The sequence below is a fragment of the Macaca mulatta genome, chromosome 19, assembly GCF_049350105.2.
Source record: "Macaca mulatta isolate MMU2019108-1 chromosome 19, T2T-MMU8v2.0, whole genome shotgun sequence".
Taxonomy (NCBI): Eukaryota; Metazoa; Chordata; class Mammalia; order Primates; family Cercopithecidae; genus Macaca; species Macaca mulatta.
This window is the reverse complement of record NC_133424.1, coordinates 18,300,557-18,322,790: the sequence shown is the minus strand read 5'-3', so window position 1 is coordinate 18,322,790 and position 22,234 is coordinate 18,300,557. Positions and strand designations below refer to the sequence as shown.

The 22,234-nt window shown below is 52.2% G+C and overlaps 2 protein-coding genes across 2 annotated transcripts in view; both read right to left on the bottom strand.

The window, feature by feature from the left end:
* CCDC124 (coiled-coil domain containing 124) overlaps positions 1-22,234 on the bottom strand; it is a 166,795-nt gene that overhangs the window by 131,478 nt on the left and 13,083 nt on the right. The window lies entirely within an intron of this gene.
* Positions 1,115-20,470, bottom strand: B3GNT3 (UDP-GlcNAc:betaGal beta-1,3-N-acetylglucosaminyltransferase 3). Its single transcript, XM_077978476.1, has 3 exons — positions 20,292-20,470; positions 7,019-7,637; positions 1,115-3,831 (listed from the first exon to the last, which is right to left on the bottom strand). The coding sequence occupies exons 2-3, from the start codon at positions 7,586-7,588 to the stop codon at positions 3,280-3,282; spliced, it is 1,122 nt and encodes a 373-aa protein (XP_077834602.1). The 5' UTR covers positions 7,589-7,637; positions 20,292-20,470; the 3' UTR covers positions 1,115-3,279.

Sequence of the window (22,234 nt, the reverse complement as noted above, 5' to 3'; positions counted from 1 at the left end):
TCCCACAGGAGGGAGGAGGAGTACAGGGCAAGGCATGTAGCACACAGTAGGTGCACAATCAATACTTGAGGGGAGGAAAGGATGAGCTAGAGAGGGCAGTAGATCCGAGGTTCCAACCAGGGAAAGCAAGCCTAGTAAGGAGAGGGAGACTGCTGGTGGCTGGGATGGGATTCAGAGGGGGCCTTGCTGGAAGCGGGAGGCCAAGGTGGGCCCAGTGTCCAATCCAGCTAAGAACAGCTCTCCCTGTCCCTCCCACTCCTGAGTCTGCTGACAAGCTGGAAGCAAGAATCTATCTTTGGCTGGCCAGGCACTGTGGCTCACGCCCATAATCCCAGCACCTTTGGGAGGCCAAGGCAGGTGGATCACTTGAGGTCAGGAGTTTGAGACCAGCCTGGGCAACATGGTGAAACCCTGTCTCTATCAAAAATACAAAAATTAGCTGGGCATGGTGGCATATGCCTGTAACCTGTAATCTCAGCTACTTGGGAGGCTGAGGCAGGAGAACTGCTTGAATCAGGGAGGCGGAGGTTGCAATGAGCTGAGATCATGCCACTACACTCCAGCCTGGGCAACAGAACAAGAATCCGTTTAAAAAAAAAAGAAAAATAGAATCTGTCTTTGGGGATATGAGCTGAAAGCAATAGGGAGCTATGAAGGGTATCTGAGCAGGGGGTGGGTGGGATGAGGTCAGATCTGCCTGACAGAAATTCCTGCAGCTTTTGCCTCACCCACATCCCATTTTATGTTTTTGTTTTCATGTTGCTGTCCAGGTTGGAATACAGGGGCGCAATCATGGCTCACTGCAGCCTCCAACTCCTGGGCTCAAGCGATCCTCTCACCTCAGCCTCCCAAGTATAGCTGGGACTACAGGCATGTGAGCACTACCACGCCCGAGTAATTTTTTATTTTGTGCAGAGACAGGATCCGGAACTCCTGGGCTGAAGTGATCCTCCCACTTTGGTCTCCCAATGTGCTAGAATTATAGCCCTGAACCACGGCCCCATGCCCTGTTTTTACCAGTGTATATTTTCTACTGGAAAACGAGATTTTTAGGGATGCATGTGGACTTGTCTGTTGAAACTTATAAATTTGCTTAAAAAAAAAAATCTCCAAGTCTTCACAAAACTTTTTATTCCCTGAAGGGGTGGCCTACCCCTCCACACCTGTGGGTGTTTCTCATTAGGTGGAACGAGAGACTTGAGAAAAGAAATGAGACACAGAGACAAAGTATAGAGAAAGAAAAAGTGGGCCCAGGGGACCCACGCCGGCACCGGTCTCTGAGTTCCCTCAGTATTTATTGATCATTATCTTTACCATCTTAGAAAAAGGGAAGTGGCAGGATAATAGGATCATTGTAGGGAGAAGGTCAGCAGTAAGACACGTGAATGGCTGGGCGCGGTGGCTCACCCAGCACTTTGGGAGGCCGAGACGGGCGGATCACGAGGTCAGGAGATCGAGACCATCCTGGCTAACCTGGTGAAACCCCGTCTCTACTAAAAAATACAAAAAACTAGCCGGGCAAGGTGGCGGGCGCCTGTAGTCCCAGCTACTCAGGAGGCTGAGGCAGGAGAATGATGTAAACCCGGGAGGCGGAGCTTGCAGTGAGCTGAGATCCCGCCACTGTACTCCAGCCTGGGCGACAGACAGAGCCAGATTCCATCTCAAAAAAAAAAGACATGTGAATAAAGATCTCTGTGACATGAATAAGTTTAAGGAAAAATGCTGTGCCTTGATATGCATATGCAAATATCTCCATAAACCTTTTTAGTGCATAAAGAGCAGCATTGCCTTTAAGGCAGTTTTCTCCTTTCTCAGTAAATAGAACATACAATCAGGTTTTACACCGAGATGTTCCATTGCCCAGGGATGGGCAGGAGACAGATGCTTTTCTCTATCTCAACTGCCAAGAGGCCTTCTTTCCTCTTATACTAGTCCTCCTCAGCACAGACCCTTCACGGGTGTCAGGCTGGGGGACAATTAGGTCTTTCCCTTCCCACGAGGCCAATTTCAGAATATTACATGGGGAGAAACCTTGGACAATACCTAGCTTTCCTAGGCAGAGGTCCCTGCGACCTTCCGCAGTGTATGTGTCCCTGGGTACTTGAGATTAACAGAACGGTGATGACTTGTCACAAGCATACTGCCTTCAGGCACTTGTTTAACAAAGCACACCCTGTACAGCCCAAAATCCATTAAACCTTGAGTCACCACAGCACATATCTCTTGCAAGGACAAGGTTGGGGGTAGGGTCACAGATTAACAGCATCTCAAATACAGAACAAGATGGAGTCTCTTATGTCTACTTCTTTCTATATAGACACAGTAACAGTCTGATCTCATTTTCTTTTCCTGACAATTCCCCAAGGATGCTCCATCGCAATGCCTGTGAAGCTTGAGTGGCAGACACTGAGGCCTGAAGCTGGGGGCTCCAGGGGGTCACTGGCTCACTCGTCCCCTGTAATCTGTAAAACATACTGGGCAGGGGGGCCGCTGGAGGACCCGAATCTCTCCATTCTCCAGGCAGTAGTGGGGCATGTGCCTCTTGGCCTTGGGCCCATTAAAGATCCTTCCAGTCCCAGTGCTTTTCTCTGAATTCTTGGGGAACACAGGGATGGGGGCTCCCAATGGGGACCCCAGAAACTCTGAGCTCCCAAAACCTTCAAAGGACACTTGCCTCCCTCCTCTGCCCACACCTCCACCATTACAGCATTTGATCCCACAAGTAAGCAGGGAGTGGTCCTATTTCAGCACCTCTCTGGTATCCCCCAAATCTTCTGAGTTGTCTGAGACCCAGGAAAGGGTTAAGATCAGGACCCATCGCTCCTAGGCTGAAAGATATTTCTCACGTCAGGTCTATGTGGACACAGGAGTTTCTGGCTGGCCTGGAACTGTAGATGGAGCTTATCCACCATTAAACCACTACAGGTACACTGCACATCCCATCTGTGAGTAGGTCAGAGCAGGGAAGTAGGACTCTGACTCAAACGGGATGGATGCATCCACAGTTGGAACCCTAGCAGAGGCAATTCTGCCATTAGCTGCCATAAAAAGAAGACGGATATTTTCTGGAGTCCCTCCAGCCATCCAGAGAGGATGCTGGAACAGTACCAGGTGGGTTTTGAAGGATGTATAGGAGTTCACCAGCCAGAATATTCACTCATCAAACCTTCCCTGGCACTCACCTATGCTCAGACCACAAAGGTCTCAGCTTCCTGGGAGGAAAGTGTCACCCCTTCCTATGGAAATAGGAGCCCAGAGGCTGGGGACCCTGATGTTGACTCAGTAAATCCGTGTCTGTTTGCTGCAGGTGAGGTTGGGCTGGTTCAGTGCATCCCACATGAGCAGCATCTCATAAGGCAGGAAGCGGTGCACCAGCAGCAGGTCTCGGTAGAAGCAGGGGTCAAAGGAGGACAGGTGTTGTGATGGGGCACGCACACCAGACGTGCGGATGCCGCTGTGGGAGGTAGGCTTCAGTCCCTCGAGCTCCAGACACATACCCAGGAAGACATCATCAATAGGGAAGAGGTCCAAGACAAGAGCGGCACGGCGCACGGCAGCGGCAGTGAAGCGGGACAGCAGGAAGCCACCACCCGCACAGTAGGGTGGGTACCGCTCGTTCTGAGTCACCACCTTCGGCACATAGTACTTGCTCCACAAAGCCCGGATGGGGCCCACGTTTTGGATCAGTTGCCCCACAAAGAGGTGGCGGCCAGGGTCATGGTCCTGCAGGTAGGAGACCATGTTGTCTGTGTGTGCAAAGACGTCATCATCCCCGTTGAGCACGAAGCTGGCGTTGGCGCACCTCGTCTCCTGCCACTGTAAGAACAGCACCTGCAGGCAGGGTGGGCAGGGCATGCTTGCTTGAGGGCTGGAGAAATTGGCCTTGGGTCTCTGTTGGCCACTCCAGTCCAGTGAGCCCAGGAAAGAGAGTGTCCACAATCTGGCCTGGGTTTGAATCCCTGCCCTGTGGGGTTACTTGGGAAACCCTCTCTGTGCCTTAGTTTCCAACTCTCTAAACAGGCCTTATCATGTGCCTCTAGGAGTGTTGGAGAATCCATGGAGACCATGCTCCATGAAGCACCAAGAAATGCTGGAAAATTGTTACATTTACATTTATTGCTATTCCTTCCAACTCTGCCTGGCCAAGCCCTGTTGTTAAATCATCATTTGTGTGAATTTTGTTTGTTTGTTTCTGAGACAGGGTCTTGCTCTATTGCCCAGGCTAGAGTGTAGTGGTACGATCATAGTTCATTGCAGCCTTGAATTCCTGGGCTCAAGTGATCCTCCCACCTCAGCCTCCCAAGTAGCTGGGACTACAGACACATGCCGCTACTCCTGGCTAATTAAAAAATTTATATTTTTTTAGAGATGGGATCTTGTTATGCTGCCCAGGCTGGTCTTAAACTCCAGGCCTCAAAGGATCCTCCCACCTCAGCCTCCCAAAGTGCTGAGATTACAAGCATGAGCCACCACCCCTGTGTAAATTAATTTATTATTATTATTATTTTTTAGATGGAGTTTTCGCTCTTGTTGCCCAGGCTGGAGTGCAGTGGTACAATCTCGGCTCACCGCAACCTCTACCCTCTGGGTTCAAGCAATTTTCCTGCCTCAGCCTCCCAAGCAGCTGGGATTACAGGCATGTACCACCACGCCCGGCCAATTTTTTGTATTTAGTAGAGATGGGGTTTCACCATGTTGGTCAGGCTGGTCTTGAACTCCTGACCTCAGGTGATCCACCTGCCTTGGCCTCCCAAAGTGCTGGGATTATAGGCGTGAGCCACCGTGCCCTGCCTGTGTGATTGTTAACACTCACCTCTCCCAGCAAACACTGGGCTTCCCTACTTGGGTCTGTGTCTCTCTCTTTCTATTCATGCCATCTCCCTCAGCACCCAGCATAGTGCCAGTGCTTCACAGGTGCTAAGTTCATATTTGTCAAGTTGACGTTTATCACAGACTTTTGCAGGTTGTTTTTTTGAGACAGTCTCACTCTGTCAACCAGGCTGGAGTGCCGTGGCAGGATCTTGGCTCTATGCAAACTCCACCTCCAGGGTTCGAGCAATCCTCCTGCCTCGGCCTCCCAAGAAGCTGGTTTCGAACTCCTGGCCTCAAGTGATCCGCCCACCTCGGCCTCCCAAAGTGCTGGGATTATAGGCGTGAGCCACTGTGCCCGGCCACTTTTGTGTTTTCAGAACACAGCACGTTGAGAGGCCGTGGCCCCTACCCACCTCAGCCTCAGTTTCCCCTATGGTAACCTACATGGGTTGGGTATCTGCTTGTTGCTGGGTGCTGTGCTTAGTGCTTACCTACCTTGAATCCTGAATTCACCGTTAGGAGGCAGAAGTGGTCCTCAATCTTATTTACAGACGAGGGAACAGAGGCTCTCCAGAGAAAACTGCAGTAAGGTCACCTGCAGAGAAACGGCTACCAGAGGCCTTGAACCCAGGCCTGCCTGTATCTCCTACGAGCAGGATCCTGCAGAGTTCCCTGTTCCTCCTTGAAAATGTTGTCTCTACTTGTCTTGCTCTACTCAAGGACCTAGGAGGGGTCCTTGGAGTCCCTCCATTTCCTCATCTGCAGATGGGCGGGATTTTCTCACCTCTCCTGGGTTCTTTTATTAAAAAATAGAGATGAGGCTGTGTGTGGTGGCTCATGCCTGTAATCCCAGCACTTTGGGAGGCCAATGCAGTGTGGATGAACTTAGGTCAGGAGTTTCAGACCAGCCTGGTCAACACGGTGAAACCTCGTCTCTGCTCAAAAGTACAAAAAAATTAGCTGGACATAGTGGCATGCACCTGTAATCCCAGCTACTCAGGAGGCTGAGGCAGGAGAATCACTTGAACCTGGGAGGTGGAGGTTGCAGTGAGCCGAGATCGCACCACTGCACTCCAGCCTGGGTGACAGAGCCAGACTCCATCTCAGGAAAAAAAATTAATTAATTTAAAAACATAAAAATTAATTAATTAAAATTAAAAAAAAAAAAAAAGACGAAGTCTTGCTATGTAGCTCAGGCTGGCCTGAAACTCTTGGGCTCAAGCAATCCTCCCTCCTTAGCCTCCAACAGTGCTGGGATTACAGGCATGAGCCACCACGCCCAGCTACCGCTCATGGATTCTTGTCCATCAAAAAGGTCTCGACTGAGCACCTGTTGTGCACCTGAATCTATTCTAGGCATTAGGGACACAGCAGTGAGTGAAACAGACACAGCCCCCAGCCTCATTGGGAGACAGAACCAGAACAAATAAACAAGAAGATGTTGGCTGGGCGCAGTGGCTCACACCTGTAATCCCAGCACTTTGGGAGGCTGAGGTGGGAAGATCGCCTGAGGTCAGGAGTTCGAGATTACCCTGGCCAACATGGTGAACCCCGGTCTCTACTAAAAATACAAAAATTAGCTGGGCGTGGTGGCGAGTGCCTGTAATCCCAGCTACTTGGGAGGCTGAGGCAGGAGGATTGTTTTAAACCAGGAGGCGGAGGTTGCAGTGCGCCCAGATCACACCACTGCACTCCAGCCTGGGCAACAGAGCAAGACTCCATTAAAAAAATAAATAAATAAACATAAAAATAAACAAGATGTGTCTCTGTCATTGCCAAGATAAGCTGGACATTCAGCACTGGTCTGGGTGCCTTATAAATGCCGTCTCCTGTAAACCTCACAGCAGCCCTCAGAGGTGGGTGGGACTCATTCACATCCCATTTTCCAGGTGAGAAAACTGAGGCACAGAGAGGTGAATGAACTCCTCCAAGGTCGAACAACAAGTAAGAGGCAGAGCTTGGATTCGAACCCGCATCATCAGGCTTGAGCTCTGTGCTAGTGACCTAGCTCCTCTACCCTTCCCCCCAGCCTCCCTGGGAAGAAGACAATTTGGGGTCACCACGAGGCTAGTGAGGACAGCGGAGGGGCAGAATGGGCTGTGATGGACTGATGAGGGCTTCTGGTTCCCTGGGTCCCTCAGGAGTGGGTGGCAATTTGGACAAGAAGGATAGGTGGCCCTGATCAGGTGACCCCAACCCAGCGCACCTGCTTGAGCGTGAGGTTGAAGAAGGAGTCGTGGAAGTCCCACTGCAGGATGTCTCCGTGAGTCTGTGCCTCCAGCTGCAGCAGCCGGTTGACCTTGCGGGCCTGGTGTGGGCTGGAGGCTGTGCCCACCAGGAAGAGGAGGCGCAGCTGCAAACCCCGCACCTTGCGCTCGCGGCCCCACGTGCGCCGCAGCAGCTCGCGGCGCTCATAGTTGGTGGGGGAGGACTTGATCACCAGCAGCAGGAAAACCGGCTGCGCGCACTTAGAAGGTGGCACGTCCTGCAGCAGGGGAAAGTCGCGGCAGTGTTTGTACAGCAGGAAGTCCCGAACATTCTTCGGCTGCTTGGCGAAGTCCGGGTGGTTGGCCATAGAGGTGTTGGCCTGGCACGGGGCCCGGGCTGGGTGGGTGGGTGGAGTGGGCCAGGCCAGGGCCTCCGGGGTCGCCGGTGGCTGCTCCTGGACCTTGCGAGTGGGTGGTGACAGTTGCAGACTGAAGAGGAGGAGGAGAGTAAAAGCGACGATGGCCAGAATGAGGGTGGCATTGGGCCGCAGGTGCCGGAGACACCTCATCCTGGCCAGCCAGGGTCTGGGGTCAGCCTGAGGAGCCCCCGGGCGGCTCCTGTGGAAAACAAAACTCACTGAACACTCACCTTGAGCAAAGTGCTTTTCCTGTGACCCCCAACACCTGGTTGTACCTGTACAGTTGCTCAGGTTGGCAAAATATTGAAATTCACCCCCCACTTAACTCCTCCACCCCTTACAAGATCCACTTCAAGGCATTCCAACCCCTGTTGGCTCTGACAGGTGCCCTGGCCCTCCCTGCTGGTGATTAATTTTTTTTTTTTTTTTTTTTTTTTTGAGACAGCATCTCTCTCTCATTCTGTTGCCCACGCTGGAGTGCAGTGTCTTAATTTCAGCTTACTGCAGACTCCACCTCATGGGTTCAAGCGATCCTCCTGCCTCAGCCTCCTGGGTAGCTGGGATTACAGGTGTGTGCCACCGTGCCTGGTTAATTTTTTTGTATTTTTAGTAGAGATGGGGTGTCACCATGTTGGCCAGGCTGGTCTTGAACTCCTGGCCTCAAGTGATCCACCTGCCTTGGCCTCCCGAAGGGCTGCAATGACAGGCATGAGCCACCCTACCCTGCCTTTCCATGTGAAGTCTTAGTTTTCTTATTAGGACATGGGGGTGCTGAGATTCCCTGCTCCAGTACACACGCACACACATACAATGGGGCCACTGCTCCCTGACTGCAGAAGGGCTTGACACATATTAGCTGTGTGGTGACCACCTCAGTGACTGTCAGTCCACCACCCTGGCTACCTTAACTATCCAGCTATTCCCCACTTACAGACAGAGACATTGAGGCTCAGCATGGAACAGTATCAGAACCCAGGACTTTTTTTTTTTTTTTTTTTTTTTTGAGACGGAGTCTCGCTCAGTCGCCCAGGCTGGAGTGCAGTGGCACAATCTCGGCTCACTGCAAGCTCCGCCTCTGAGGTTCACGCCATTCTCCTGCCTCAGCCTCCCAAGTAGCTGGGACTACAGGCGCCCACTGCCATGCCTGGCTAATTTTTTGCATTTTTAGTAGAGATGGGGTTTCACCGTGTTAGCCAGGATGGTCTCGATCTCCTGACCTCGTGATCCACCCGCCTCGGTCTCCCAAAGTGCTGGGATTACAGGCGTGAGCCACCGTGCCCAGCCAGGACTTTTTTTTTTTTTTTTGAGATGGAGTTGTCCAGGCTGGAGTGCAGTGGTGCAATCTCGGCTCACTGCAACCTCCGCCTCCTGGTTCGAGTGATTCTCCTGCCTCATCCTCCAGAGTAGCTGGGACCACAGGCACGTGCCACCACACCCGGTTAATTTTTTAGAGATGAAGTTTCACCATGTTGGCCAGGATGGTCTTGATATCCTGATCTCATGATCTGCCCACCTTAGCCTTCCAAAGTGCTGGGATTACAGGCATCAGCCACCGTGCCCGGCCAGAACCCAGAACTTTGACAGGTACAGTATGCCCACCTCATACATCCCTCAACTCAGGGTCACTGGGAGACTCCCTTCCCAGACCTCAGGGCCTCCCAGAATCTATCACAAGGGACTGCGTCATGGATGGCACCAAACATCCCTCAAAGAGAACCTGGCCAACTCTCAGCCACGTGGGGCACAGACAGGTGAATATCTGTGAATACGCATGAGTCCAATCCTGTTAACTGTCACAGTGACTCAGCAGCCCTAGAGTGTTAACTGAGCACCTACTGTACGCTAGATGCTGGGGAGGCAGCCGTGACCAAGCCAGCCCTGCCCTCACTATAATAAGTAGAACACCTTAGGCACATGGTGAAACCCTGTCTGTACAAAAAACACAGAAATTAGTCTGGGCGCAGTGGCTCACACCCAGAATCCCAGCACTTTAGGAAGCCAAGGCAGGTGGATTTCCTGAGGTCAGGAGTTCGAGACCAGCCTGGCCAACATGAGGAAACTCACTCTCTACAAAAAAAAAAAAAAAAAAAAAAAAAAAAAAAAAAAAAAAAATTAGCCAGGTGTGGTGGGCGCCTATAGTCCCAACTACTTGGGAGGCTGAGGCAGGAAAATCACTTGAACCCAGGAGGTGGAGGCTGCAGTGAGCTATGATCACGCCACTCCACTCCAGCCTGGATGACAGAGCAAGACTCTGTCTCGAAACAAAACAAAACAAAAAATGAGCAGGCTGTGGTAGCATGCGCTTGCGGTCTCAGTTACTCGGGAGGCTGAAGTGGGAGGATTACCTGAGCCCAGGACTTCATGGCTGCAGTGAGCTATGATCACACCACTGCACTCCAGCCTGGGCAACAGAGCAAGACATTGTCTCAAAAAAAAAAAATTATAAATGATATGAACAATTAGTGACAGCCAAATTAATTGCTACTGAGGCAGGTCCACAGGGGACCTGAGCAACGTAGGATCACGGAGGTCCTAAAGGATGATGGGATTCCCTTGGGCAGACTGGGGGGAAGGGCATTCCAGACAGAGTGGAGCACGTGCAAAGGCCCTGAGATGGATATAAATTTAGGGTGTTGGTGGCAGAGCAAGGAGGCTCATGTGGTTGGGACAGGGGGAGAGAAAGGAGGTGATGATGGAATTATGGGACTCTGCTGGGGCACCAGAATAGAATGGGCAGGCCAGGAAGAATGTCTTGTTTCCTGTGAGAAGCAATGGGGAGCCATGGAGGGTCTATGAGCAGGGGAGGGATCAGATTGATTTATGCCTTTAAGAAGTCCCTTGTGGGCTAGGCAAGGTGGCTCAGGCCTATAATCTCAGCACTCTGGGAGGCTGAAGTGGGAGGATCGCTTGAGTTTAGGAGTTCGAGACCAGCCTGGGTAACATGGTGAAACCCCGTCTCTACCCAAAATACAAAAGTTAGCCAGCGTGGTGATGCATGCTTGTAGTCCCAGCTATTCAGGAGGTTCAGGTGGGAGGATGGCCTGATCCCAGGAGTTTGAGGCTGCAGTGAGCTATAATCACACCACTCCAGCCTGGGCAGCAGAGAGAGACCGTCATTTCAAAAAAAAAAAAAAAAATGGTTCCCTGTGGTCACGAAGGGATTAGGAATATTTCAATCAGGGTAGGGCAACAAAAGGGAGACCCTGTCTCTGCTAAAAGTAAAAAAGTGAAACAAAATTAGCTGAGTGTGGTGGTGTACACCTGTAGTCCCAGCTACTCGGGAGGCTGAGGTCGGGGGAGATTGGGTAACATCTAGGTGGAAGAGTTTGGTGGTCTAGACAGAGGCTGGCTGCTGAGGTATAGGAGAGTAGACAGGTTTAGAAAATAAGGTGAAGGGCAGGCTCATTGGCTCACAGCTGTCATCCCAGCACTTTGGGAGGCCAAGGTGGGTGGATCATCTGAGGTCAGGAGTTCAAGACCAGTCTGGCCAACATGGCGAAACCCCTGTCTCTACTAAATACAAAAAATTAGATACAAAAATTAGCAGGGCATGGTGGCTCATGACTGTAATCCTAGCTACTCCGGAGGCTGAGGCAGGAGAATCGCTTGAACCCAGGAGGCGGAGGTTGCAGTGAGCCAAGATCACACCACTGCACTCCAGCCTGGGTGACAGAGCAAGACTATGTCTCCAAAATAAAAAAAAGAAAAAAAAAAAAAAAGGTTGGGGGCAGTGGCTCACGCGTGTAATCTCAGCACTTTGGGTGGCCAAGGTGGGTGGATCACTTGAGCTCAGGAGTTCGAGATCAGCCTGACCAACACAGCAAAACCCAGTCTCTACTAAAAATACAAAAATTATCCGGGTGTGGTGGTGGGTGTCTGTAATCCCAGCTACTCAGGAGGCTGAGACAGTAGAATCACTTGAATCTGGGAGGTGGAGGTTGCAGTGAGCCAAGATCGCGCCATTGTACTCCAGCCTGGCAATAGAACAAGACTCTATCTCAAAAAAAAAAAAAAAAAAAAAAAGAGAAAAAATAAGATGAAGAAATTCATCAATGTTTTGATTACAGCCCAGATGTTAGGGGGGTGGAAAAAGAAGGACCAGAAGGAACAGAATGTAAGGAACATCTGGGCAGTGGGAGACTCAGTCTGGTATCCAGGTGAGAACTATTGGCACACGACGGCCTATAAGCCAGGAAGGCTCAACAGGTATTGATTGTGTGTGCTGTGTTTTAAGAGACGGGGTCTCACTATGTTGTCCAGGCTGGTCTTGAATTCCTGGCCTCAAACAGTCCTCTTGCCTTGGCTTCCCAAAGTGCTGGGATTATAGACATGAGCCACCTTGCCAGCTAATTTAAATTTTTTTTTTTTTTTTTTTTTTTTTAAGCGATAGGATCTCACTTGCTCTGTTGCCCAGGCTGGAGTGCAGTGACGATATAGCTCCCTGCAGCCTCCAGCTCCTGGGCTCAAGTGATCCTCCTGCCTTATCCTCCCAAGTAGCTGGGACCACAGGCACCAGTCACCACCCCTGGTGCCAACAGGCGATTGATGGAGGAGCACATCAGATGTTCCCTGCAGGTAACAGTGCCTCTCCTGCACTCCTGTTCAAGGTGGGTGAAGAAACTTCACCCCAAGCCAGACATGGTGCCACCAGTGTCCAGCAGTGACGTCCAGGCTGATTCCTGGGGACCCTCGCCTGGCCGCCCGCTGCCAGACCAGTCGGTTCTGCCTGGAGCTGTTTGCCCTTCACGTGCCAGTGTGATTTTGTCATTCTCCAGAACCCACTTCCTCAAATGCACACAGAAAAGCCACTTATTTCCTCTGCCAAGACCCAGAAGCCTCCGCCTGGGGTGTGGCTGCAGGACGTGGGTCCTCTTTGCTGCCATCTTTCCCGCACAATCTCTGCCCTCACTCATCTGCTCCAGCTGTACCAGCCCCTTAAACATGGCCTGGCGCAGTGGCTCACGTCTGTAATCCTGGCACTTTGGGAGGTCGAGGGCAGATCACCTGAGGTCAGGAGTTCGAGACCAGCCTGCCCAACATGGTGAAATCCTGTCTCTACTATAAATACAAAAGTTAGCCAGGCGTGGTGGCACGCATCTGTAATCCCAGCTACTCAGAAGGCTGAGGCAGGAGAATCGCTTGAATCCAGGAGGTGGAGGTTGCAGTGAGTCGAGATCGTGCCACTGTACTCCAGCCTGGGCAACATAGCCAGACTCTGTCTCAAAAAAAAAAAAAAAAATTCTTTAACACCCAGGCTCAGGCCGGATGCAGTAGCTCATGCCTATAATCCTCGCACTTTGGGAGGCTGAGGCAGGAGGATTGCTTAAGCCCAAGAGTTCAAGACCAGCCTGAGCAACAAAGGGAGACTCTGTATGTGCTAAAAATAAAAAAAAAAAGAAAAAGAAAAAAATTAGCTGAGTGTGGTGGTGTATGCCTGTAGTCCCAGCTACTCAGGAGGCTGAGGTGGGAGGATCACTTGAGCCCTGGAAGTGAAGGCTGCAGGGAGCTGTGACTGCACCCCCAGCCTGGCAAGAAAGCGAGACCCTGTCTCAAAACAAACAAAAATCATCCAAGCTCAGCCCTGTCTGAGGGCCTTTGCACCAGTCACTGCCTCCACCTAAGACCCCCTTCCTTCCAGCTCTTTCCCCAGTCTTCATATTTAGGCTTCTCCTGAAGTGTCACCTCTGAGAGGCTTCAACCTCCCAGTTTTTGAATTAGCCTGGTGTGGTGGTGGTGAGTGCTTGTAGTCCCAGCTACTCAGGAGGCTGAGGTGGGAGGATCACTTGAGCCCAAGAGTTCAAGACCCGCCTGGGCAACATGGTAAAACCCCGTCTCTACTAAAAATTTAAAAATTAGCCAGGTGCAGTGGCAGCGTGCACCTGTAGTCCCAGCTACTTGGGAAGCTGAGGCAGGAGAATCGCTTGAGCCCAGGAGTTCGAGGCTGCAGTGAGCTATGATAGCACCACTGCACTCCAGCCTGGACAACAGAGCAAGACCCTGTCTCAAAACAAAACAAAACAAAACAGCTGGGTGTGGTGGCTCACACCTGTAATCCCAGCAGTTTGGGAGGCTGAGATGGAAGGATTACCTGAGCCCAAGAGTTTGGGCAACATGGCAAAACCCCATCTCTATAAAAAATACAAAAATTAGCCAGGCATGGTGGTGTGTGCCTGTAGTCCCAGCTACTTAGGAGGCTGAGGTAGGAGGATCGTTTGAGCCCGGGAGGTCAAGCTGCAGTGAGCCATGATCTCGCCACAGTACTCCAGCCTGAGGAACAGAGCAAGACCCTGTCTTAAAAAAAAAAAAAAAAAAAAAGTGCTATGTGTTAGTGAAGTACTGAATATTAACAATCTATTAACTACAGAGGAGGTGCCTAGTATTTGTAACATACAAAATAGTTGCAAAGCAACAATTAAAAGTTGCAAGTTGTGTCCAAATATACTTTCTGAATTTTTTTTAAAGTTGCAACTCACATACATGATACATTAATATTAATAGTATCTTGAGGAATATATATATATATTTTCAGACAGAGCCTCTGTCACCCAGGCTGGAGTGCAGTGGCGGGATCTTGGCCCACTGCAACCTCCGCCTCCTGGGTTCAAGTGATTCTCCTGCCTCAGCCTCCCAAGTAGCAGGGATTACAGGCATGTACCATCACACCTGGCTAATTTTTGTATTTTTAGTAGAGATGGAGTTTCGCCATGTTGGCTGGGCTGGTCTTGAACTCCTGATCTCAGGTGATCCACCCGCCTTGGCCTCCCAAAGTGCTGGGCTTATAGGTGTGAGCTACCGCACCCAGCCTAATAGTATCATGAGGAATATTAACAAGCCATAAACAGTCTTCAGATACCACATATTCATGGTCACTGAATATTCATGCTTCAATGCACAGATGATACTAAGTATTAATGACTTATTGAAAATTAACGACCACTAAATACGCAGAAAGGTTGTCTGCCCAGCAGAATCGTGGGCATTGGCGGCTGCACCCTGGCCCCATGTCCTCTGCCACTCTCAGGGGGCAGTCAAGGATGGGCTCTTGCCCCAGGTGCATGTGGCTCCAGGCACCTCTGTCGTTCTCAGCCCTGTTTTTTTTTGTTTTATTCTGGAGACAGTCTTGCTCGCTCTGTTCCCCAGGCTGAAGTGCAGTGGTACGATCTTAGCTCACTGCAACTTCTGCCTCCTGGTTTCAAGCAATCCTCCTGCCTCAGCCTCCCAACTAGCTGAGATTACAAGTGTGCACCACCACACCCGGCTAATTTTTGTATGTTTAGTAGAGACAGCGTTTCATCATGCCAGGCTGGTCTCAAACTCCTGACTTCAAGTGATCTGCCCGCCTCGGCCTCCCAAAGTGCTGGGATTACAGGCATGAGCCATTGCGCCTGGTCTCAACCCTGTTCTTGTCACTGTCTCTAAGAGACGTGGGGCATGTGAAAGTCATCGAGGACCCTGCTGGTACCACCCGGGGCTAGATCTGCCCCCCTCACTCCCAGAACTGTTTGGAGACCACGGATGATGGGGAGTGGCACAGGGGGGCGGGGAATGTCCTGCCTGACACTGACTCAGAGGTCTCCATAGCATTAAGGTAATTCTCCCTGTGTAACTCCCACTTTCCGGATGAGGAAACTGAGGCCCAGTTAGGGCTACTTCTGGATGCCTCTTCAGCTACTCCCAGGCCCGGATATTCCTAACTGGCCCAGTCGCTGGCTCTCGGTCTCCGCCTTGCCTGCAGCTGGGAGGACTGGTCTGTGAGCTGATGCCTTTGAAGCAGCCATGGGGACCCCCGACAGCCCTTGAGGAAGGACCTTCTGACCCAGCTACTGACCATCCATGGGACGTGGGCCGAGTAGGTGGGGCCACCCAGACCTTAGCATCCTCCTCTGCAAAGCTGGGATGGTCAGCTGGGTGTGGTGGCTCATACCTGTAATCCCAGCACTTTGACAGGCAGAGGCAGGCAAATCATGAGGTCAGGAGTTTGAGACCAGCCTGGCCAACATGGTGAAACCCTATTTCTGCTAAAAATACAAAATATTAGCTAGGTGTAATGGTGGGCACCTGTAATCCCAGCTACTCAGGAGCCTGAGGCAGGAGAATCGCTTGAACCCAGGAGGCGGAGGTTGCAGTGAGCCGAGATCGCACCACTGCATTTCAGCCCGGGTGACAGAGTGAGACTCCGTCTCAAAAATAAAAAATAAAAAAAGCTGGGATGGTGGCAGAGCCACCAACTGACAATCAGCATTGTTGTGGCCGCTGTTTCTCCAATTCTCACCAATCCTAAATTGGGATTTGGATGGAGGTGTGGAACATTCTGAGGCTGCCAAAAGGCAAGGCAAGGAGTGGAGGGTGAGAGAAGCTTCTGGAAGAATCCTGTTTGAATACATAAGGACTTGAGTCCTGGGAAAGGCTAGAGGGTCAAGTGGCAGATCCAAGCAGTGGCCTTTTCTCCAAGTGGCACATATGTGAAGCGCCAACAATGAGTTTTTTTTTTTTTTTTGAGACAGGGTCTGGCTCTGTCACCCAGGCTGGAGTGGTGCAGTGGCACGATCATAGCTCACTGCAGCCTCCAACTTCAGGGCTCAACTGATCCTCCTGCCTAAGCCTCCTGAGTAGCTGGGACCACAGGCGTGCATCACCACCACTGGCTAATTTCATTTTTGTAGAGATGGGTCTAGCTATGTTGCCCAGGCTGGTCTCCAACTCCTGGGCTCAAGTGATCCTCCCACTTTGGCCTCCCAAAGTGCTGGGATTACAGGTGTGAGCCACCACATCCAGTCATGAATTTTTTTTTTTTTTTTTTTGAGACGGAGTCTTGCTCTGTCACCCAGGCTGGAGTGCAGTGGCCGGATCTCAGCTCACTGCAAGCTCTGCCTCCCGGGTTTACGCCGTTCTCCTGCCTCAGCCTCCCGAGTAGCTGGGACTACAGGCGCCCGCCACCTCGCCCGGCTAGTTTTTTTTTGTATTTTTTAGTAGAGACGGGGTTTCACCATGTTAGCCGGGATCGTCTCTCGATCTCCTGGCCTCGTGATCCGCCCGTCTCGGCCTCCCAAAGTGCTGGGATTACAGGCTTGAGCCACCGCGCCCGGCCTTTTTTTTTTTTTTTTTTGAGACAGAGTCTCTGTCGCCCAGGCTGGAGTGCAGTGATGCTATCTTGGCTCACTGCAACCTCTGCCTCCAGGGTTCAAGAGATTCTCCTGTCTCAGCCTCCAGAGTAGCTGGGATTACAGGTGTGCATTACCATGCCCAGCTAATTTTTGTATTTTTAGTAGAGATGGGGTTTCACCACGTCACCCAAGCTGGTCTCAAACTCCTGACCTCAGGTGATCCGCCCGCCTTGGTCTCCCAAAGTGCTGGGAATTACAGGTGTGAGCCATCACGCCCAGCCACAATGAGATTTAATAGCAACTGCCACCACCCTTATCACTCACATAGTTGTGACTGTTACTGCTCTGAGCAAGTGCTGAGCACCTAGTGTGTGCCACATCTGGGTCTAGGTTCCGAGGACACAGCCAAGATGATGGAGAGAAACACTCGTGTGCACAGGATGCTGATAGGGGACAGAGAAGTGGCAAACAGGACAATTTTCCAGAGGAGTGCAACCTCTGGGGGTGAAGAAACTCCAGGGTGGAAATTGGGGACGCTTGCAGGAGAAGGTGTGAGCCCCTGGCCTGTGGAGGAAGCCGAGGAGTCTCACCGAGCCTTCCAGAGGGGAGCCTAGGGTCCAGGTGGGCGATCTGTGCAGAGGGTGCACCTCTGTCCAAGATCACACAGCCAACTGACGCCAGGGCAGGTTGGTGGGATTTGAACCCTGACCTGAGGGTGGTTCCTCACCTGTTCTTACCAGTTTGGGTTTCCCAATAATGATGGGCTGGTCGCTTTTTACAAGGAGCAGGAGTTGCTTTTGCAAACAGAAGGGGAAGAAAAGAAGAAGAAATAGCTGGGCGCGGTGGCTCAAGCCTGTAATCCCAGCACTTTGGGAGGCCGAGGCGGGCGGATCACAAGGTCAGGAGATCGAGACCACAGTGAAACCCCGTCTCTACTAAAAATACAAAAAATTAGCCGGGCGCGGTGGCGGGCGCCTGTAGTCCCAGCTACTCAGGAGGCTGAGGCAGGAGAATGGCGGGAACCCGGGAGGCGGAGCTTGCAGTGAGCCGAGATCGCGCCACTGCACTCCAGCCTGGGCAACAGCGTGAGACTCCGTCTCAAAAAAAAAAGAAGAAGAAGAAATAGCCCAGTAAATTCTTTAGGTTCACAATGGCCAGACCCTGCTTTAGTGAAACCATGTGTGCTAGTGAGTTCTATCAATATACACTCAATATTCACACCGAAGAACGCCTGGATGTGGAAAAAGGGGTGGGGCGGGGCAGGATAACAGATGACACATGCACTTTAGACCTTGGTGTCCTGGGTTTCTAGGTCCCGAGGCTCTGTCATGGATGACTCATTGTACGTCACCCATGCCAGCCCTACCCCGTTGCAGGAACTGCCTGGGGCATCTGTGTGAGACTGGAAAGGAGCCGAATAAACCCCAGACCTGGCCCAGTGGAGTCTCAAAGGACATCTCTGGGATCATGCCATAGATGGGGAAACCGAGGCTGGGAAGCCAGGCCGTGCATTGCAGTTCAACCTCAGGGCCTTCCCACAATCCATGAGTGATGGGGGAACTGAGGCATCATGGGCCCCCTCCTCTGGGGACTTTCTGGACCCCCATGCCCTCAGGCCAATCAGGGCTCTTCTCCAAGCCTTGTGCTTAGAGCCCAGAAATATTCATGATATTATTTCTGTCGTGCAAAGATACATGTTATAAATGAGAACATAATGAGCTGCATAATCAGGACTAGAATCAATACACCAGGTCCTGTGTGCAGCCTGGCCACCATCTGTCCATCTAAACTCCATATCTGTGCTGAGAAGTAGGGCTGTATTTGCCCCATGCTTATGGATAGGAAAATTGAGGCACAGAGAAGTCTAGAAATCCATCTAAGAAAGGTTGGGTGGGAGCCTAGTTCCTGTCTTTAACTCCCAGCTGATGAGACTTCCTTCAGTTTGCCGTGTTGTTAGTGAGCTCACCATCACGAGGAGCAATCAAGCAAGACAGATTCCCACCAGGAAAAGGGTCCACAATAGGCATCCTCCCTGGCTCATGGGGTTGGGGGAGTGAGCAAATTCCTGCCTTGCTGTGGGCCTCAGAGGCTGGTGGCAGGAGGAAATGTCACTCAGTGAGCCCTTACTTGCTCCCCCTGGGCCGACCTGGCTTGTCTGGATTCCCTGAACTCTGGCCTGGAACACAGAGGCACCAAGGCGCCCTTTTGGTTCCCCCACACCCAGAGCACCTGCCAGGAACTGCCACACCCTAGGGGTGAGGGTCAGAGAAGGTGTCCAGGCTGGGCTGGGCAAACAGCCAACTGATAACCTAGGCCAGGTGGGGGCCCAGCTACCTGACCTGGCCACACCTAATTCCTCCTGACTCCAGGCCCTGATACCAGCCCTGCCTGGTGTCACCTTGAGAACAGGGCAGTGGGAGGAAGTGATGGCCCCCAGGGCTGGCCCCAGACCTAGACAGCCAGGTGGCTGCCCCTGGGTCCTGAATCCCAGATCTGGACTGCAGGAGGCTCCGGCCCAAGTTGAGGGGGGACCTCAGTTTCCTCTTGAGAAGTGTCCATTTAAAAAAAATCAAGGCTAGGCATGGTGGCTCATGCCTGAAATCCCAGCACTTTGGGATGCCAAGGCAAGAGGACTGCTTGGGTCCAGGAGTTTGAGACCAGCCTGGACAACATAGTGAAACCCTGTCTCCACACACACAAAAATTTTAAAATTAGCTGTGTGTGGTGTGCACCTGTGGTCCCAGCTTCTCGGGAGGCTGAGGTGGGAGGATCACTTGAACCCAGGAGGTTGAGGCTGCAGTGAGCTATGATCGAGCCACTGCTCTCCAGCCTGGGTGACAAAGGGAGACCCCTCAACCTCTACAAATAAAACAAACAAACAAACAAAGTTTAAATCTGACCCAGAGGAAAAGGTAGTCAGGATCCTTGGAACAGGAATGAATCTGAACAGTGGCTACAGACATAATTATTATTAACATAATTATGATGACAGCTGACTGTCCCTGGGCACCCACTGAGTGGCCACAGCTCTTATCCACTCAACTCATCGTCGCCAAGGTCCCATGCTATGAGACCCCCCCCTTGACACACAGGGAAACTGAGGCTCAGAGACCTAACGCCACTCACGCAAGGGCCCCAGTGGCCAGCAGTACACCTCATCACAAAAACTTTGACTGAACGCTTCGGGCATCCTCATCCCAGCTGAGTCACTGTTCCACCTCACGGAGGGGAAACTGAGGCCGGTTCAGAGAACAAGAGCAGTGTGTCCATGCCACACAGCCAGGGCCCCTGGAATGCCGCCCAGCACCTGGCAGGGCCTGCAGCACCGGAGCCGCAGGGAGAGACTGGGGGTCACCTGCAGTTCCTAAACCCAACCGGGGACCCCAGTGCTGGCTTGCCCAGCTCCTCCCAAGGGGCCAACAATCTCAACAACGCAGGCAACAGTAATAGTAACAGCCAAAGCTGACTGCGCAGCATCTGCCTCCGGGGTATGATCCCACCCAATCTGGGAGGGGGGCCGGGGTCCAGGGTCGCCAGCCGTGGGAGAGGCTTCCTCCCCGACCTAGGTCCGAGCTGGCCTTGGGAACGCCGGAGACAATTACGGATGGGTGTGGGAACATTCAGGAGCCCCGAGTCTCAGGGTATACGCAGTGGAGACCGGCAGGGGCTTTTCCAGAGCCCCAACTTCCCCAACCCCAAATCCCCACCACTGGGGTCCGCCAGATCCTCCGGGGGCTGCCGACACTCACCCCCAGACGACAGTCACGCCTCTGCCCCTCTACCTGCTCCTCTCCGCTCGCCAGCCGAAGAGTTTTCACCTGAGCCAGAGCTCCCGCCCCTCCCCCGATTCTTCCCTCCCACCGGACTTCACGCCTTCCCGCCTCCCTCCGCCTTCGCCTCCTGCCAGGCCCCCTCTTCCAGCTGAGCTGAGTTTCCTGGTGGCCCAGGCGAGTACCCCGCCGGCTCCTCCCTCCCCGGCCACGCCCCTTCCCCTCCCCGGGCCCGGCCCCCACCTCTGCCATTCCCCTCTTGCCACCCTCGCCCCTCTCGGGGCGCACGACCCCACCCTGGGTCTGGTCCGCTGCTAGGGAATCTGGAGAATGAGCTCCCCGTGGCTGGAGATGAACAAGCAACGCCTTGCGGGTTCCTGGCACAGAGCCCTGTCAGCGTTGGCCCACGTGTGTTCGGTGAAGAAATGATTGGATAAGGCCGTGGGGGAGGGAGGGAGGCAGGCTCTCTGCAGGGGGTTCAAAGATTCCTGAACCCCCTCCAAAAAAAAAAAAAAAAGATTCCTGAACCCAGGGCTGGGCGCGGTGGCTCACTCCTGTACTTTGGGAGACCGAGGGGGGCGGATCACCTGAACCCAGGAGTTTGAGACCAGCCTGGGCAACATAGTGAGATTCCATCTCTATATTTTAAATAATTCCAGGACCCAAAAGCCTACGATGTGCCCCCAGACATCCCTGGCATTTGGAAAGGTTCTGGAAGTCGAAAATCAGACAGATTTGTAGTCTTTTCTTTTTTTCTTTTTTTTGAGAGACAGGATCTTGTTTTTTCACCCAGGCTAGAGTGCAATGGTGTGATCTCGGCTCGCTACAATGTCGACCTCCCCAGTTCAAGCGATCCTCCCACCTCAGCCTCCTGAGTAGCTGGGACTACAGGCACCGGCCAGTATGCCTGGCTAATTTTTGTCATTTTTCTAGATATGGGGTTTTGACATATTGCCCAGGCTGGTCTTAACTGTGGGCCTCAAGTGACCCGCCTGCCTCAGATCCCCAAAGTGCTGAATTATAGACGTGAGCCACTGCATCTGGCCTCAGATTTGTAGATTTTTAGGTTTGGGGTTGGCTAGGATTCAAACCCTGCCCTATGCTGCCTCTGAATCTCTAGAATATTCTAGCCTGGAGCCCGCGGTGGGAGCTCTGGGGTTGGGGAAGTCCAGGTGTGTGAGCTGGGCTATGGTTTCAGAAAGCCATCCCTGTTTCTTCCCGAGGAGGAAGCCGAGATGTATACATGGCCTGGCTGTGCCTCAGTTTCCTCACCTGTAAAATGTAAGAAATAGCTCCTGGGTCCTCTAGATGGGAGAGGTCTGGGGAGTGAACCCTCAGAGCAAATGCATGATTAAAACTGTATGGAAGGCAATTACCGGAAATGTCATAGTGTCAAATGTGGCACTACTGTTCTCAGTGGTACCAGGTGCACACACTCTCTTACTGTGATAAATCCTCGGACTTTGATTCAGAGTCTATGCTCAGCCTATTGGGCCCCTGGGTTCTCCAAGTCATGGGCCCCAGGAAGGGAGTTGTTGGCCGGGAAGGAGCCGGAACGGAGCCGGAATCAAAAGTCCCGTGCTGCCTGGGCGGGGCGCCTCACCCCTGTAATCCCAGCATTTTGGAAGGCTGAGGTGGGCAGATCATGCTGGTAATCCCAGCACCTGCCAAGGCCAAAGTGGGTGGGTCACCTGAGGTCAGGAGTTTGAGACCAGCCTGGCCAACATGACGAAACCCTTTCTCTACTAAAACATACAAAAATTAGCCAGGCATACTGGCGGGCACCTGTAATCCTAGTTACTGGGGAGGCTGAGGCAGAAGAATCACTTGAACCTGGGAGGTAGAGGTTGCAGTGAGCAGAGATCATGCCACTACACTCCAGTCTGGGAGAAGAGTGAGACTCCGTCTCATAAAAAACAAAA